General features: G+C 33.7%; 1 protein-coding gene across 2 annotated transcripts in view; it reads left to right on the forward strand.

The window, feature by feature from the left end:
- Znf277 (zinc finger protein 277) overlaps positions 1–19521 on the forward strand; it is a 139442-nt gene that overhangs the window by 55309 nt on the left and 64612 nt on the right. For both annotated transcript variants that reach the window (XM_048799624.1, XM_015498106.2), the window contains exons 2-4: positions 6777–6984; positions 15389–15477; positions 15777–15859. In XM_048799624.1, coding sequence (XP_048655581.1) covers positions 6777–6984; positions 15389–15477; positions 15777–15859 — 380 coding nt within the window. The remainder of the gene's footprint in view (positions 1–6776; positions 6985–15388; positions 15478–15776; positions 15860–19521) is intronic.

Here is a 19521-nt window from a genome sequence, read left to right on the forward strand (position 1 = left end):
TTCCACCTCTTAGTATTTGTGAATAATGCTTTAATTAACTTAGGAATGCAAATATGTCTTTGAGACCTCATCTTCACTTATTTTGGATAAATAAGCAGAAATGAGATAACTGGATCATGTGATAATTCTATTTTTAATATTTCTGCACATCTTTACTAACATTTATTATTTTATTCTTTTTTTACGGGGTTTATTAACAGGTGTAAGATAGTATCTCATTGTAGTTTTGATTTCTTTTTCCTTAATTAATGATGTTGAGCATCTCTTCATATTACAAATATGGGTGGGTATTTGTATATTTTCCTTGGAGAAAGTCTATTTAGTTGTTTGCCTAATTTTTAATCTGCTTATTTGTTGTTTTGTTATTGAGTTGTAGGAGTTTCTTATAGATGTTGGCTATTCATCCCTTGTCATTGATTCTGTTCAGTGCAAATGGGATTTCAGAGCACAGCACTTGAGTTCCTATTGTCAGTTTTGCTCAAAACAGCAGGAGATTTGAATGGTCATTTCCATGGCCACCACACCTACTGAATCAGGAACTATGTCTTAAACAAAATCACCAGGTGACTCATGGACACATTAAACTTTGAGAAGCATTGTCCTAGAGTAATAATTAGATATTTTAAGGATACTTCCCTAGAGTCAGTAAAACTGTCAATAATCAGCATAGGGTCACCTCAAAAACCCAATTTCCTTGGGATGATATTTTTTTATAGTTCATTTGAATAACTTACAATTCAAAGTGAGAACTAGAGTTGATTATTTTACCTGCAACACATATGTGAAGTTGTTTTGGAGCCAAAGCAGAATATCTAAGATACTTTGCTTGTTTGTTGAAAGGAGCTAGATGTAGCTTACTTCTTTCCACCTTTTGGGTTCCAGGTCCCTGAAGCAAAGTATTATATCTTTCTGCATCCATTATTTTTTTTTACCATGCAGTAAAATGTAATATAATATTCACAACAGCTGGAAATTACAATCTGTCAGGCAAATGTAAGTGAATTATATTTACTGGCTCAAAACTTAGTGTTTTAGGGACACTCTTTAGGACAGATTAGAATTTCCTCAATCTAAAGGAAGGTCTTGAAATCAGAGTTTTGTTGTTCCTGTTGTTGCTGTTGTTTTGCAGTTCTGTGGATCAAAGTATGTAGCAAGTACTTTACTACTGGGCTACATCCCCAGTGTGAATTTGGTATTTTTTTAAAAGCTCTCCAGTGTACAAAACCCAGATCCAATCCACAGCACAAAAAAATAAAGAAAGAAATTCTCTGGATAATGAAACTCAAACAGATTTGGAAACACTGCTTTATATTAAAATATATTTTCAGCCGGGCAAGGTGTTGCACACCTGTAATCCTAGCAGCTTGGGAGGCTGAGGCCAGGAGAATCGTGAGTTCAAAGCCAACCTCAGCAATAAGTGAAGCACTAAGCATTCAGTGAAACCCTGTCTCTAAATAAAATACAAAATAGGGGGATGTGGCTTAGTGGTCGAGTGCCCCTGAATAGTTCAATCCCCAGTACCTAAGGGGATATATATATTTTTTCTTTTTTCCAAGATTCAATTCTATTCCATATAAACATCCTCTGATGAAATGGGTGTAACTTACTCTGCATCCCAAATGATACTTGTTCCTTTTTTACTGGAATATCTTTACATGAAGAGTAAAAAATGGAATTTAAAAATTCCTAATAAAATGTAACATACCTATTACACTCAATAATATTTTTTATCTTTGAATTTGATATAACTGTGCATCATTATTGTTTAATTTCTGATGGGCCTGTTATACCAAGGCCCACAGCACTAAAGATCTAGCTATGAATATAAGATGAATACCTTTAATGCCAAACAGAGTTCTCCTAAAGACAGGCACAGATGTTTCCCAAAGTAGGACTTTCCTAGAAACTAAGTTAACATTAGAACTCTAGTTGAAAGTACTTCTGGTCCATTATTCATTCTTTCCTGTCTTCATTTAACAAACATATGTTAAATGCCAGGTTTGTTCCAGCAGCCCCTGTAGTCTACACAAGACATGAAAATAAATAAGTCCCTTACATTGAGTTCACAGACTAGCACAGTGGCAGAAATAAGTGTAAATAATTGATTCCCACAGAGATATTTGCTTTTATTGGGCCTAGAGAGATGGAGTGGGCCAGGCCTGCAGGAGAACCTGGAAGAGCAGAACCCGGCAAACAAAGAGGATGGTACAAATACATCACATCAGACACCAGTCTCTGCTCCTGTTGTCTACCAGCCATAGGGGAATATTTTACTTCTGAGCAGATCAATCGAACACATCCAAAACATACTCATTATTACCCTTCTCTCCCGTAAAACCAAATCTGCTTCTCTACATTTAATCCTGGATTGCTGACTGGCAGTCTCATGTGTACCAGAAACATGGGAGGCTCCCTTTTTTCCTACTCCTTCCCTCCCAGTGGGGAATTAGTAATCAAGAACTATCAGTTTAATGTCTGTCCCTACTGATATGTAATACACCTATGAAATTCTATGATAGTACTTTATACTGGTAGAATACGACAACAAAAGACTTAAATAAATAGTTTAATATCATAGACTACAGGCTTCTAGATCTGTAGAGGGGACCACATGATCATTTGGGAAGTTTTAGAATCAGAATTCAGGTAGAATTCCAGCTCAGGCCCTGAGTAGCATGTAACTATAAGAAAATTACTTCATTTCTCAGTCTCAGTTTCTACATTGATAAAGGGGGATGATGATAGTATTGACCTGTCTTTTTATAAGGTTGTAGTTATCTGGATTCAATGATACAAGGCACATACCTGCACATAGGACAAGCATAGCATGTGCAGAGTAATATTACTCAATATGTGCAACTGCTGTTATTATTGGTGTTCTGTTATCATTATTATAGGTGAGGGGCTCTGTCTTAGAGTGAGCTTTTGCCCTTAATTGAGTTATTCCTGGTGATTAGAGAAAAGCAGAAAGAAGTTCGATCAAGGGACTAGGGCAGTTGACAGATGGAGTTCTGGGTACCCCTCACCCCTACTTCAGCTAAAGCAATTTAGCTTTCGTCTATTGACAGACTGGACTTCTGTGTTAGGTTCTCTTTAAAGAAAAATTCTTTTTTTATTTTTTTGGTTGCTGGGATCAAAAACCCAGGGCCTTGTGTGAGCTAAATACACACTCTAGCACTGAGCTACGCCCTTACCCTAAAGAAGGAGGCTTTAAACCACTATTTTTTAGTATTGCTTCAAAAATTCCAATTTTTTCCCTTCTGACCACTGCTAATATTGCTGATTCACTTTTAAACATCCACAATAGTCTCCCTACTGGTTTCTACATCTTGAAATTTACCTCTTTCCAGTTTGTTCTCCTCATTTCTGTTTAAAACATAGACGTGGCTCTACTTCTTATAAGAAAAGATCTAAATTCCTTGGTGTTATCCATAGGTTAAAAGTGCTAACACTTAACACTACTTGGATTCCGATTTTTTTTTCTCTCGCCACTTTATAGCTATCTGCACAGATCACTGAGATTCTCAGTGCCTCTCAGTTCCCTCATTTGTAAAATACAGATCAAATTGAAATCTTCTTCATTAAGGTTATGGTGAGAGGTAATTAAGTTAATAGATACATGTAAATTACTTAACAATGCCAGACACAAAATAAACAATGATTGGTCATGGTGGGCATAAGATGTTCATTCAATGTACTTGCAAGTAAATAAAGACAACTGGAGCTCACCTTACCTTCCAAGGATTATCAATCTGAGGGCAAGAAAGGGGAACAAATAGATAAATATTATATGATTAGAGCTATTATAATTTTGAGCAAGGTGCTAATGGTTAGAGGAGAAAACAAATCTTGTTGTCTAAAAATGTTCTGTTAAAACTTCTATTTTCAGGAAAACATAGTCACTCAAGTTCCCAAATACAACTTAATACTACCAAACCACAACTTGATCATACATGAAATCTGCATATTCGTGATTTTGTTTCTCTATGCCTTTGACAAGAAAGGTGGTTCTAGTATACTTGAACATTTCAGTCCATTTTCCTAAGGATAATTTTAAAAAAGGAAAACTGGTCATTACACATTCAAAATGGAAGAAAAACGAATCACAGAATAGTAGAGTTTGCAGTAAAGCCTTGGGAAAAAGTAAAAACAATGATAAAGATGAACTGTACTCCAGTGATTATTTTGAAAAACATGGGCTGGAATTTGTTCAAGAAGTGCTAGTGGAGGTAGCATCAGGGAGACTGCAGGACATTGGCAGAATGCATATAAATTCAGAGTAGTTCTAAATATATATAAATTCAAAACAGCATTGAAAGTACTTATTTAAGAAGAAAGTTAAGGAAATACTTTTGGTACTGGGAGCAGAAAAATGTAGTATTTGAGTTTAGTCTGAACTTAACTATGTTTATGCCACTTACCTACATTATTACTTTAGGAAAGTATTTATCTTTTTTACTCTCAGTTCTGGAACGTGGGATTAGAGTAACACTGCCAAATAAAATAGTTAGGATTAATTGAGAAAATGCCCTAAAGCACTTTGTTGGTAATTTACAAATAGCAAGCACTCAACAAACATTAGTTCCTGGGCTGGGGTTGTGGCTCAGTGGTAGAGCGCTCACCTAGCATAGGTGAGGCCCTGGGTTTGATCCCCAGCACCACATTAAATAAATAAATAAAGATATTGTGTCCAACTACAACTAAAAAATAAATATTAAAAAAAAACATTAGTTCCTGCTGTTGGTGGTAACAATTATTTATCATATCTTGTGCTCTACAGTCAAACAAAATGACAACTATCTTAATCAAATTTGGAGAGAAGGATGTAATATAGTACTTGTTATTTCCTATTGGTAGGTAATATTTACTAATGTTGACTTTATTTAGAATGTGCTGTCTTTTGTCATATCCTACTAGTATAAAATATTATCATAGAATTTCATAGGTATATTACATATCTCTAATATTAAGATGGGGGAATTAGAGATAAGTAATATACTTAACAAACATATATGTACATGAAAGTAACATATACATAAAAATACATGAAAATTTAGCCTAAACTAAAGAGTATAGCCTGTAACCAAAAAACTGCAGAATTTCATGATTCCATTACCTAATTTAATAAGTGTAAATTGCTAATAATCCATTTCATTAACAGTACTTTAAAGTGCTTGTGTAATTTAAATACTTCCCCTACTGTCATATGGGAGTATTTAAGATAACAAAAATATAATAAAAAAATTTGTGAACAAAAATAAACAGTTTGGTTTAGCATACTTCTAATAGGGTCAGAGTATATATGAATAATATACTAGAGGTCATCTCCTATAGGACACCTTCCCTTTCCAGCTTAGTTACTCTCTCCATTCTTCTGCTCCATATAGCTCTCTTTACACTTTTAATTTATTTGTACCTTCAACCAAATTATGAGCACTTTAAATTGGATAGTAAGGATCACGTCAAGCAACATTGAAACAAAGAGACTGGCATTCAGGAAATACTCAGTTGATTTTTGTTAAGTGGGTAAATTAAAGTGCCCCTCTTTTATTAGTTATCTAATTCTTAGGCCATGGTCAGCAGTCTACCTTGAATGATTCAATTATTCAACTAAGAATGCTTTGAATAAGATGCTGGGCTTGTGGCTTAGTGGTGGAGCACTGTCTAGCATGTGTGAGGCACTGGGTTCAATTCTCAGCACCACATAAAAATAAACAAAATAAAGACCTATGAACAAAAATTTTAAAAAATGCTTTGAATAATAAGAATACAGTAAGATAAAAATAAGATATAGAATGTAACAGGAGAATTAATATTAACCTAATTCTAAAGACTATTGTCTGTCAAAGAGCTATCTTTTTTTCTTAAGAAGGTTCCCCACCCTTCTGCAAACGTCAAAAGTTCTACCCTAGTTTCCTTATACTAGTTTTCTGGTTACTAACTATTCACTAGCCTGAATAAAATGAAGGTCCAGGCTTCCACTCAGGCAGACTAAAGAGAGGTCCTGATGCAACACAACTGCTTATAGTTTGAGGTCCTGAAATTGTAGACACAAAATTTATACACTTCAACTTATAAAGATACTATAAGGTGATGTTTAGGAAAAGGAATAGTACAGATAAGAGAAATGTTTATCATTTATGTCTAGTAATTGAACATTCATATCTTTATTCACAGAAGCCTCAATTCTGATACCTAAATGTATATAAAGCAAATAAAAGATATAAACAGAAAATCACCACGTGGGCCACTCACCTGTATAAGAACTATCCTCTCTATATGTGACAGATAATCAGAAATAGGAAAGAGTTTGCCACTATGATAGAAAGCAGCCTAAAAGACTGACCTGACATCATCTGTAGCCTCAGTATATACCATTTACTTCCTTTTGTGTGATAACTCTTAGTCATAGGTCACAAGTGAACCTTAGAATCTTGTAACCTTCCCACTTGCAAGTACCCCAGAAGTTCTGCCGCTGACCAGTGTCCAAGAAGTCTCGAATAGCTGCCCTGACAAATGGGTTTCTCTGATTCAAGCAAGCAAATGGGGAGTTTGAGCTGCTTCTGCATTATTCCCTGTCTCAGGGTTACAGAAGTATTTAAAATGATAATAAAATATCTACTCTCTGTCACTATATGTTTTTCTTTTTGGAGATACATGAATATCTTTAGGATCCTTTTAATGCAGAAGGTGAGAAATCATTCACGTAAAGATCTAAAAAAATTGGTTTCAAGTTTTCTTTATTTCTTTATTTCTTTTTTCTTAATCTCTTCCAGAAAGTAACAGTAAGGATTGTATCTTGGAGCCGCTTTCCCTGCCAGAAAGTCCAGGTGGCACCATCACTTTAGACGGTTCTTCATCTGTGCCTTGTATTTTCTGTGAAGAGCATTTTCCTGTGGCTGAACAAGACAAACTTTTGAAGCACATGATTATTGAGCATAAACTTGTCATTGCTGATGTTAAGCTGGTTGTTGATTTCCAAAGGTAAATTTGGTTTTGTTTATAAAATAATCCACTGTTCATTAGGGGAATGGTATAAACTATGAATTAATTCCTATGCAAATATGAAAGTACATATATTCATTTTCAGGTTTCTCCTTAGACTCTTTTAGAAATTGCACTCTTTTTCTTGAGTGTGTGATTTGTGTTTCAGAATGTCAGATAATGGTGCATTTCCTACTAATTCTGGAAATTGATCAGTTTTCCAAATGAGTAAATAATATTTTCTTTGCCACATGTCATGAGATTGTTGACACTGTTGATGTCTCTCAGATCAACATTCTTTTCATGTTTAAGGCCATAGGTGTTCTCTGGGTGAATGGGTCCATATAGGAAGTCAAGAAAAAAGACATCGCAATGGGCTACCCAAAAGTTAATGTTTGAGAACAGGTGTATTGGAACCTTTCAAGTCTGTAGGATCTTGTCCAAACAAATCTCAGTTTAAGTGCTATGCTCAGGTTGTAAACCAGGAGGGAGGAAAAAAAATGGAATCATTCAACAAGCCAAAGGGAAGATATGAGTGACAGCTATTAAAATCAGTGACAGATTCTAAGGGACAAAGGATAATGAAGATGAAAAAGTAGATAGAGAGGAGTATCTTAAGAACTGCTAACATTGGGCATGTTAGAAATATTCTTTTTCTATGGAAACTGACCTACACAGCCAGGGCTCAAAGTGAGCTATGCTCCAACTGAGAAACACCTGAATTATCATACTAGCAGGTAAGTGATAATAGGCAATATCCCTTTTCCCCCAATTTATACTTTCTGATAGTAGCTGTTCAAGAGAAATACCTTCTCTTAAGCAACTATAATGGAGTAGTAGTTATGCACATTTCATGATTGATTGAAATTTGGCAAACATATTTTATAGAGGCAACATCATGGTAGTTACTAACCTGTATAGTTACTGAATGTCTATAATTTAGTATATCTGGTAAGGTCACATTTTGAGATATTCTCTTCTGATTTCACTAAAAAATATTTGAGTAGCCCAGACATTGTAATATCCTTGCATCTTAACTATAAAAATTTCTCTCTCAGATGACATATGTCATTACTAGAAAGCAGCTTCTTTCTTATGATTCCAAAACCACAAACTGTATTATTAAGGTAGACTGTGATAGATACCAGGCAGGCCTTGAGTTAAATGCAGGCTTCAAAACTTCCTAACCTGTGACTTCCAACGAGTTACTTTAAGCATCATTCTGCCAGCTCTTGTTGAATCGTATATGAAACAGAGTATGTATAACACCTGCTAGTGCCTGTAACAATGTGTACCAGATAAATGAAAGCCAAGTTTTCATTTGTATTTTTATTACTAAAGATATATTTGAAATCTTAGTTTTCTATAAATGTAGCTTGCATTTTCAATAGGCATTTATTCTGGTCTAAAAACCTGATAATTATTTGTAAAATATAACTTTTGAGATGTCATCCAGGATTCTAAATAATCTAAAATTCTAGAAAGTTGGAATAGCTAGCATACCCACAAGGGTAATATTAACTATTCTCTAACACTGATCTCTGTCCTCAATATCCTTCCCAACTGCCTAACACCCATATTGAGTGTCTGCCATGTGCCTCCTGCGTATGTATTGCCCCTTATATCCATTCAGCACTATACATTTTAGTACATTTTAGTGCTGCCTGGTCAGGAAGCAGAGAAGGAACAGAGAAAGGGAAGAGAGTTACATGAATAATATACGTCAGCAACTGGTAAATAGAATAATTTCTTCTTCACTTTCAGAGGAGACACTCTGCTTCTCATTCTCATTTTTATTTTTCAATTGGTTGGGGGTAGTATGTGTGCACGCTTGAATGAGTGTGTGTATTTGTTAATTCTTGGTGTAGTCTGGGAGCTTTCTCGTTTATGATACCTAATTATAGTATGTGGGCAAAAATGTTAATTTTGTTTTAGACACTTTGTAGGCTAGACATGTTCCAATTTTCTCTTATCCAATTAACCATTGATAGGACTATTAAATGAATAAGACTTATATTACTCAGCTTTTCTTTGTTATGAAACTATTCTTTTTATTCTTTTTTTATGTAAGCACAAAGTATCTCTAATGAATTGCAGAAAAATATGATCATTTACCAGTGATAATTGATAATTAACCATTGATAGGACTATTAAATGAGTAAGACTTATATTACTCAGCTTTTCTTTGTTATGAAACTATTCTTTTTATTCTTTTTCTATGTAAGCACAAAGTATCTCTAATGAATTGCAGAAAAATACGATCATTTACCAGTGATAATTGAGAGGTGTTAAGATTTTCCTTTCTCTTCTGCCTTTAAAATCTGAGTATCTGAATCAGAATTTATCTTTTCATCTTTGTACTATGTATGATAGTTAAGTAGCTGTATTTGTATTAATCAGTCTCTCATTCTTATCATTGATACTAATCTTATTATTCATCTATAAACAGAAAAACCAAATTACTTACTAAGTCTCAGTAATTGTTAGAATTAATTACTCCCTAAATTTAGTTATATAATAAAATTGATGATTTTTAATTGAAGAAAAACATGCATATCTGATGTAAGTGCTTTCTAAACTGCATAGTTAATATGTATTTTAAATTTGGAAACCTAGATCTTTCTTATCAGCTGTCCTCCTAATTAAATAAAATTATCACAGTAAGTAAAACTGAGATCAATTCAAATGGATTGGAGTAGATTGATTAAACTCTGTTGCTTTAAAATACATTTTAACATATCCATTCTCCTTTAAATTATAATATCTCTATTTAGTGAAACTAAAAATTTCTTTCGAAAACAAGTCTTAACTATGATCAGAGATAAGTTCAAATCTTCTCATATTATGTGTGTGGATTATTCCTAACTTTAGAAAAGAAGCTAAAGAGGTAAGGTGGGGAGGAGAGAACAGTGAGATGTTCAGTAGCATAAGTGAATTTATCCAGAACTTCTAGGAAAAAGTTGCTCCTTCCAAGTACAATAAGTAATAAAGATGATAAATAATAGATACAAGATGGGGATATAGCTCAGTTGGTAGAGTCCTTGCCTCACATGCACAAGGCCTTGGGTTCAATCCCCAGCACCACAAAAAGAAAAAAAAAAAAAAAAATATATATATATATATATATGTGTGTGTGTGTGTGTGTGTGTGTGTGTGTGTATACATATATATATATAAACAAGAAGTAAACTGTCAAGTTTTCACATTAAATATATTTGACATTTTCTTTATTGAAACAAATTAACAGTATAAACTTTCTAGGGAAAAATAAAAGAAACATAAAAATTTTCCCTTTGAACGTATTTAACAATTATTTACTGAGCTATTTTCTAGCTTTATTCAGTAGATTAAAATTGCTCCAAACGATATATGTTAACTTCTTAATTATTGCCACCTTCTGTATTAAATTTCACTCATTTTGTACTACTTAATTGACAACCATATCTCAAATCTTTATACCATTATCAATAAGTATATCAGTGATGGTAGAGGGACTATTTTTTTCTGAGACAATTCTGAGACATGATTTGACGTTCTTTTGAAAGGAGAAAAGTATTTGCTGACTTACAATTATTTTCTTGGCTTTTTAGTAAAGTATAAAAATTCTTTTATAGCAGTCATCCCAATAAAGTGTTGATACCATGTTATTTCACAGTAGCCTTTACAGATTGAGTAGCTACAATTCTAATCTAACTCTGAATAAACTAGAGAAGTAAAAAAAAAAAAAAAGAAGTACTAAATGATCCCTTAACTTTAAAAAATATCTTCTAGTGGGTGGGGAAAAAAATCACAAGAAGCATGTATTTATTTAAGGCCTGCTATCACTAAGCTATATCTCAATTGAATGCAATTTATCTGAGTGCCTGTACTAACCACAAGGAAATATATATATAGACACCTCTTAATTCTAAGCAAAAATAACCATTATTACATTTAACTAGTATTTTTCTTGCCTCAAATTTAGGCGTAGGTCAAATATATGTTGTAGTTGAGGTCTATTTATTTATTTATTTATTTTTCATATCCCAATAAGGTTTGATTCATAATTTTATATATTTAGATTGTATGATGGTTTATATGTGGCTTTTGTAACAAACATTGTCTCCCAAGAAGAAACACTCATTGATAATTTTTTCCTCTTGAACTAGCCTATTACCTGATTTATCCCCTGCCTGCCTTGAGAAGACAACTAACAATATTTCAGATTCTACTGACAGTACCTGAAAAACATCATTTCTAAAATTGATAACTGCCAGGCATGTGCCTATAATCCCAGTGACTCAGGAGACTGAGGCAGGAAGATCACAAGTTCAAGGCCAGTCTTAGCAACTTAGTGAGACTCTGTCTCAAAAAAGACTGGAAGGATAGTCAAGTGCCCTTGAGTTCAGTCCCAAAAATGAATAAAAACAAACAAGTAAATAAAATTGATGACTACTTGTTCATGGAGCAATAAAATAACTTTGAACCTATTTGAAGACTGCCAGACTGTATCATAATAGCTTCACTCTCTTCAACCCTTTGGATGCCCTCATTAACTAGTGGTCTGTGTGGGTGTGTACATTTCTTAAGGGTGGAACACATTACTCAAGGGTACTCCACCACTGAGCTACATCCCTAGCTCTATTTATTTATTTATTTATTCATTCATTCATTCATTCATTTTCATTTTTGAGACAGGGTCTTGCTAAGTTTCCAAGGCTAGCTAGACTTGAACTCGAGATTCCAGCCTTCCAAGTCACTGGGATTACAGGTGTGAGTTACCATGCCCAGTCCCTCCCTAAATATTTCAAAGGGTTTGCTAGGCAGAATATACCCAGGATTTTAAGTCCATTGATGTTAGTAATTGCTTCCCTGTGTCTATCACCTTGAAGTAAACTCTGACACAAAATAGATAGTATATAATGTGATCCTTCTCTTCAGAGATCATGAAGACAGTATCAAAACGTAGAAATCCTTAGAGACTGAGACCCATTGACTGTTGGAATTAGGTCATTGTTACCTCTGTAATGGAGTTACTTTTCACTTGTCCCTAGTCAAGTAGTTCTAAATCAACAGCCACACACAGCTGGCATCAGCTTTTTGTCCTTAGACCTGAAGTTAGGTGCAGTTTATGCTGAACACCACTACTGTCTAGTATGCTTTTGGGAAAGAGAAGTTTCCTTTTCCCTTCAGACTTCATGTCTCTTGTTCTGTTTCTCTCTTGTCAAAAAGTATTATACAGAACTTCCTTGTCTTCTGAAGGAAAAAAATAATAATTTCATTACAACTGTATGGGCTTTTTCCCACCCTGTCTTCCCTTTTCTGCAGTTCTTATGCAGATTGATCTCCATGTGCCACAAGAGGCACTGTTCTCCAGAAGACCAAGTTTGACTTTGGAGTCAGAACAAGTTCATATCCCAATTCTTACATTCTAATTGTGACCTTAGACAGACAAGGACTCGGCAAATGGTGGCTTCTAGTAATTATCATTGTTGCTTCACATGACATCATTATTTTACTCTTTGGTCACCCTAGCCACTTCTGTGAGCTTTCTCACTATTTATTAAACTATTTTTTTCTCAGTAGATGTTTGCTGCAATGTTCCTTTTTTTTTTTTTTTTTTTTTAATATAGGTTCTTCTTTCATTCTTGCCCAGGCTGGTCTCAAACTCATGAACTCAAGTGATCCTCTCACCTCAGCCTCCACCTCCCAAGTATCTTGGACTATAGGCGCATACCACCATGCCCACTTTTTCATTTTTTTTTCCTTTTGTTGAGGGTGAAATATTTTTTGTTTTAGACACCATTATTCCCCTGAGATAAACATAAATTCTTCACTACCTTAGTCTTATCTAAATATGTTTTTTCTCTTAATAATAAATATCACATGTTAAACATTCAGGATTTTGGATACTGCTTTACTTGCTTCGTTTAGTTGCCAACAACTGATATTGCAAGTGAGTAATGTGAGCTTTGGGAAAATGAAATACCTTAAATTTAGGTTCATATCCCTGAATGCAAAGTCCCTGTTCCTTTCATACCATATTAATACATCAACTATGAAGTTTTGACCACTTTCTTCACTTAAAAAGCAAGCTGCTTCTAGATGAATATCAGTGCAGACAGAATAGAAATGGTATTGATATTTCATTAATAAATAAATCAATGATAATTCAAAGGGCAGTTTGATCTCTAGGATCCACCACATTCTTATTGGTCATCTGCCTCACAGTGTTTCACACATTCCTAGGTCTGTATATTCAAGGAGTGACTGCTGCCTCCTATAATTGGCTATAGACTCAAAATGGAACTACTGTTTTATAGGGCTGACCATTATTGTCAGTTTCATTTAGAGGACGTCACACAGATAGTGACACTGGAAGCTGAGGTATCTCTCTTTGGTATATTCTAATGGTGACCATAAGGGAACTCTAGAGAGAATGTTGTCCTCTATCTCAGCACCTGGTCTACCATATATGAATTTGATTGGTCATTAAAGTAGATATCTGCATATTTCAATTTGGAAAAACAATGCAACATCTCTAATATAGGTTCTACTATGTTCATTTATCCCTGTCAACCCTTTGTAATAAAAGATACACCGAGAAGAAAATAAGTAAAGGTCAAGGAATGTCATTATTATTCTCTTAAGCCTTTTCTTTCTCCTTTTTTGCTTCTCATGGGAGAAAAGAACTAAAGTAGCTGTGTAGAATACTGAGAAATGAAAGGTGCTGAAGCTGGCATAGGAAATAATGTTAAGAGCTTCTGATAGATAAATTTGCCTTTTTGTCTGTTCTGAGACTGCTATTATGGAAACCAATGAGAACTACAGAGCAACAGTGCATCATTTGTAGTATTTGTGGTTTGAGGCTGAGCTGGAGCCTAAAATCATCATTTTTTTATCTCTTAGGATGAAGCTCAGTACTGTTCCATATGGGAAGATTTCTCCTCTTATCCATCAGGGTTAATAATGTGGTTTTATGTGAGAAGAAAGAAGTAAAATATGGATCTATTCTTATACATTAGTCATTCATTTCTTTCCTTTTATAATTATATACTTATTTACATTTTATGTCAGCTTATATCTTGATTCTCTCTTTTTCTCAGACCTTTCTCCAGCATGATTTTTTTTCTAATATAGTAATGCCTTATCTCTAGAGAACCATGGAATTGGAGAAGTAATGTTAAGAAAAAGGGAGGAAAGAATAAAAATGAGAAACAAATATGTCAAGTAGGAGGCTACTTAGAAAACTTAACAAGAATCTTCAAATACTCTCATACTACTTTAAAACATTTGTTGTGGGCCTACTATATGAAAAACACTGGTAGGTGTATATAAGCCATTTTTAAATGTCCAAATTCCTACTGTTTCTATGTACTGTTTTTTACACCATTAAAACTATTTCAGAGGTTGGGGTTCTGGCTCACCAGTTGAGTACTCACCTAGCACATACGAGGCCCTGGGTTCGATCCTTAGCACCACATAAAAATAAATAAATAAAGGTACTGTGTCCAACTACAACTAAAAAATAAATATTAAAAAGAAACGATTTCAAGACCACATATCTTTCACAGGTCTTTGGTTCTTTGGTTTAAGTTACTGCTTTTATCCATGGTTGCATAATCTGATAAATCATCAAGTATAGAGTCAACCCTTACCAACTCCTTTCTCCCCAAGAACACCACATTCTCTTATTGGTACCATTTGGCAAATAAAATTGCAATTGCCAATATATATGTTGTTAAGTAAATGAAAATAAACATAGCTTGTTGAATCCTGTGATCTTATTACCTCTTTCATCAGATATATAGGTCTGTGAGTTATGAGTTGCATTTAAATTCAACCTGTATGCTGCTTCTAAATCTGCTCATTAGATTTAAGAATTGTAAGCTCAGCTATTTTTCCAAAGGCTAAATTTGACTTCTTTCAAACATGATGTGGACATATGGAATTTTTCTCTTGTTATATAGATTTTGAACGTAGACTGATTTTTCATTTTATTATTCTTATGACCTCTGTTCTTTTATAAGATAACCACTCAACTTTCTATTTATTGCAGAATGTGTCAGAAGCCTATTTATTTGTTGCATTTTAAATACATATAAACTCATATATTATTTTAGAAAACTTCATTATCATGTTAAAGTAACTCAGTTTAACTGCCCTATATATCTGTTTATTGAATTTAGGGATAAAGTTTAATCATTTTTATGCTTTTACAGGGTAATTTCATTTCATTAAGTATTTATTTCATATTTCTACAATGCTTCACTGCCTTTGTGTTCACAAATTTTCTAGCAGTATTCAGTTAGAATTTTATTTGTTGCTTTGGGATAAAATGAAATGTTCTTATATAATCCTATTATTCTATGAAAGTAGCATATTGAGTCTTCTCACTAACCCTTTTTTAAATTATTATTCTAAGGTACATTTTATATTGGAAGAAAAGGTTCACTGAACAGCCCATCACAGATTTTTGTAGTGTGATAAGAATCAATTCCACAGCTCCACTTGGTAAGTATACATCTTGGTACCATATTTTTACTGCATTCCAAAAATTTTGAAGGAATAATCTTACTATCTCAAATTACAGTTGCTCTCCCTTTTATGATGACTGAAGTTAAATTGCTGTGTTTATTTTGCCTAAATTGGAATAAAGCTAAAACAGATTCTGTACTAGATCCTACTGTATGTGCACCCAGGCATGCACAGTCATATACATGCATGCAAACATTTTTAAAGAAATAAATTATTCTAGAAAAAAAAACTTGGAAATATCTATTTTCTCATTTATTTTCCTTATCTCTCAACAGAAGAACAAGACAATTATTTTTTGTTGTGTGATGTTTTGCCAGAAGATAAAATTCTTAGAGAAGAGCTTCAGAAGCAGAGACTGGTAAGAATTGTTTTAAAGGGCAAATAGTGTATTAGAAATATATACAAAATCATTTTTGTTATTGTTCCTTTTTTTCTATTTTTTATTATGGAAACTCAAACATACTCAAAAGAGGAGACCCATACATGAAAGTCTTAACAGAGAAAAAATATATATATACCTGACTAACAATGTAAGCATTTCATGTTAAAAATACAGAGAGAATTTTTGGCTTTGTTTGCTTCCTGGATTATCTCTAAAATAACAGATCTTGCACGTTTTAGTGTAATTTTAGCTGCCTGACACATGCTAGGGTTCAGTAGTCGTGGAAAAATGCCCTCAGCTAAAATTGATTTGAATTGATTAACCTTTTTTTCTCCTTTGCACTAGAATGTGCTGCACACTGGCATTTCTTTTATTCTTCCATATGAATTAAGCAAATGATTTAATCTAACATAGTAGCTGTTCTCACTTTCATCCTTAATCATAAGCAAACTAATTTGAAAACCTCAGTATCTTTAATCTTTAAAAAAGGTAACAACACACTCAAGGTATGAAATTTTTCATTTTAATAAGTTAATCATATATTAATTTTAAGTTATTAATTTTGTTTAAAAGTACTCAGTTTTCTGTTATTTTTATTTAATCTTCAGATTGACTTACTCTTCTTTATCAGTCTGTTATAAATCTTCTTGTATTCTAGGAACATTATGAAAAGAAGTTTGATTTAAATGTCTGTGCTATAAACCCAGGAGACCTAGGAGGAAAATAAATCCCATAATATCATAGACATATAATTTGAAAAAGTCCCTTGAAGCACATTTTATTTTATAAGCAGCCCAAATGATTATTTCTCCCGGTAAAGGAGATATGATATTACGGGGCTTTGGCTTACATGCAAGAAAAATTGTGCTTTCCCTGTATGATAAATCCAGTAAAGAGAAAGGACTTGCTGAGTTTCTCTTATCACCCTATTATAATATCTTATGCGATCTACAAAACAATGGTGACTGTACTGTCACATTTTATTAATTTTGTTTGTTCTCACTTTTATGATTTTTTTAAAGAAAGAGGAGAGAGAGAGAGAGAAATTTTTTTTTAATATTTATTTTTCAGTTCTCGGCAGACACAACATCTTTGTTTGTATGTGGTGCTGAGGATCGAACCTGGGCCGCACGCATGGCAGGCGAGTGCGCTACCGCTTGAGCCACATCCCCAGCCCACTTTTATGATTTTTAATACCCATGAGTTTTCTCACTTAAGCTCATTTCATGATCTTAGTAATTCCAAGGATTTCTTTGTAAGAACTCACACTCTACTACTTAAACTGTTGCTGTTCTTCAGCATGCAGAATCTTTACTATGTCTGTAAATAGTCTTGGGTCCTTAGAGATGTCTACAAAATTTAGATAATCTTGTTTACTTACTTTATAATCTGACAGCATAATAGGTTTGATGAAAGTGAGCATTATAGCAGTTGAAAGAACAAAATATGAATGAAAATGTAATCAACTCATACATTCTCATTGAATTCCTTCTTGATGATTATACAAAGAAGTAGAAGGCATAGCTTATATTGCAAGACTGTACAATCTGTTAGAGAAGAAAGCCAAATATGTATTCTTGGTAACAGAGATAATAGAATATCTTGTAGAGCTTGTGAGGATTAAGTGAAAACAATGCATGTAATAGACTTAGAATAATACCCGACACATAGAAAACACTCAATAAATATTAGATTACAATAAAAAATAATAATAATGTGTCTTGGAATTTGGAGAGTTGGAGAATTGTAGAAAAGTGAGAAAAGGCATACAGATTTGAATGTTCCAGGTATATTTGGGAAAAATGAATAAACCTACTCTTACTGAACTAGAAAAAATTTTATGGGGAGGAGTATGAGACAGACTTAAAGAGGTAATCTTGAGTTTAAACTGCAGAAACTCTTTTAGTGCCAGGAAAGTTGACTTTGTAGTAATCAAGACCCATTGATGTGTCCTTATTGCCTATCAGAGTGACATGAAGAAAATAAAGTAAATGTAGCTATGTAAAAAATCCATATAAAGCAGTCAAATTTTAGGAAAAAGCTTATACCAACTTGGAGACATGAAAAGAAGCTAATATTTACTTAGTGCCAGGCATATTCCATGCCTTGCATTAGGTCTTTGCTTCATAACAGTCCTCTGCAGTAGCTATTAAATGCCATTCTATTGAGGAGAAAACTGTGTCCGAAGATTGGCTGGCCCAGGACCACTTAGTGTATAAGAAGGAGAGCTGTCTTTAAAACAAATGTGCCTGTTACTGCCCTTTTATGTCCATGCCATGCCAGGCTAGTATTTATTTAGTCATCTTCTTGCATGCCTTGTACTATTTTTCTAGACTCTAAGATTCACTGGGTCCTGGGTGCTTATGGTCTGACAGGTCTACACAGGGAAAGAGAGGATTCAGGCCTGAATTGGAGATTGGGAAAGCAAAGGAGCTAACAGTGGCCTACCAGTGACTTGCCAAGCAGCAGGAAAATGGACCGAATTTGCAGCCAGTCTATTTTATATTATGTAGTGTAGAAGCACGAGGGTGGTTTGGGTAATCCTTCTTTTGGAGTTGTCAGTGACTACAGGATCTTTCTCTTTTATGTATATAAGGAACTCTACAAATCAGTAATAAAAAGAAGTCTAAATGGCTCAAATGAGACAACATTCTACGAAATTACAGTTTATTTTTTTCTTCTGTCAAGTTAACAAGATTTGAAAATAATACTAAATGATTGCAAGAATGTTAAGAAATAAGCACTTCTTCAGCTGCTATTAACAATGTGAACTGGACTGGGGTTGTGGCTCAGCAATAGAGCGCTCACCTTGCACGTATGAGACCCTGGGTTCTATCCTCAGAACCACATAAAAATAAATAAACAAAATAAAGGTATTGTGTCCATGTATAATTAAAAAATATTTTTAAAAAAAGAATGAAAACTGGCATATCATTCCTGAAAGGTATGTTTTTATCGTATATTGGAATTCTTTTTTGTTTGTTTGTTTGTTTTTATTGGAAAGTGGATACTGGAACTCCTGAAGATGTTTATGTCCATGGTCCATATTCTCTAACAACTTATCCCAGGAGAATCACACACCCAGAGAATTATAAAGCCACTTGCTTTATCATAGCTTGGTTATTTTTCTTTATGTTGCTATTAATCAGAATTTTAGTTTAGCTTCTGGGATATGTAATTTAAACCAACCAGATTGTTTTATTGTTGCTATATGGACATATAATCTGGTCTATATTTGAGTAAACTCAGCTCAACATCAATAGGATAACAACTCAAGTCTATGAAGGAAAATCTTCAAACTAGAGTTTATCTATGCCATTTACTCTCCTGAACTGCCTTAAATGATTACTTGTACACAAATCATTTTTTAATATTTATTCTCTAAATTGGAACTCTTAAGTAAAGCATTTACTTTAAGTACTATTACATGGTTTGCTTTTAATTAAAAAATAACCTTCTAACCTCTTTGAGAACAGGAACTAGTCTTTAAATATCCTTCCAAGGCCTTCACTATACTTCTAAATTCATGTTGGTATTTTTCCCAGAACTTCTTGTTTAAAAAAAGAAAAAAGAAAAAAAATCCCTGTTTCAGTAAGAGTGGCTAGAGATAAAGAGTCTAAATGATTCACTGAAAGTTG

Source organism: Marmota marmota, unplaced genomic scaffold (assembly GCF_001458135.2).
Source record: "Marmota marmota marmota unplaced genomic scaffold, marMar, whole genome shotgun sequence".
Taxonomy (NCBI): Eukaryota; Metazoa; Chordata; class Mammalia; order Rodentia; family Sciuridae; genus Marmota; species Marmota marmota.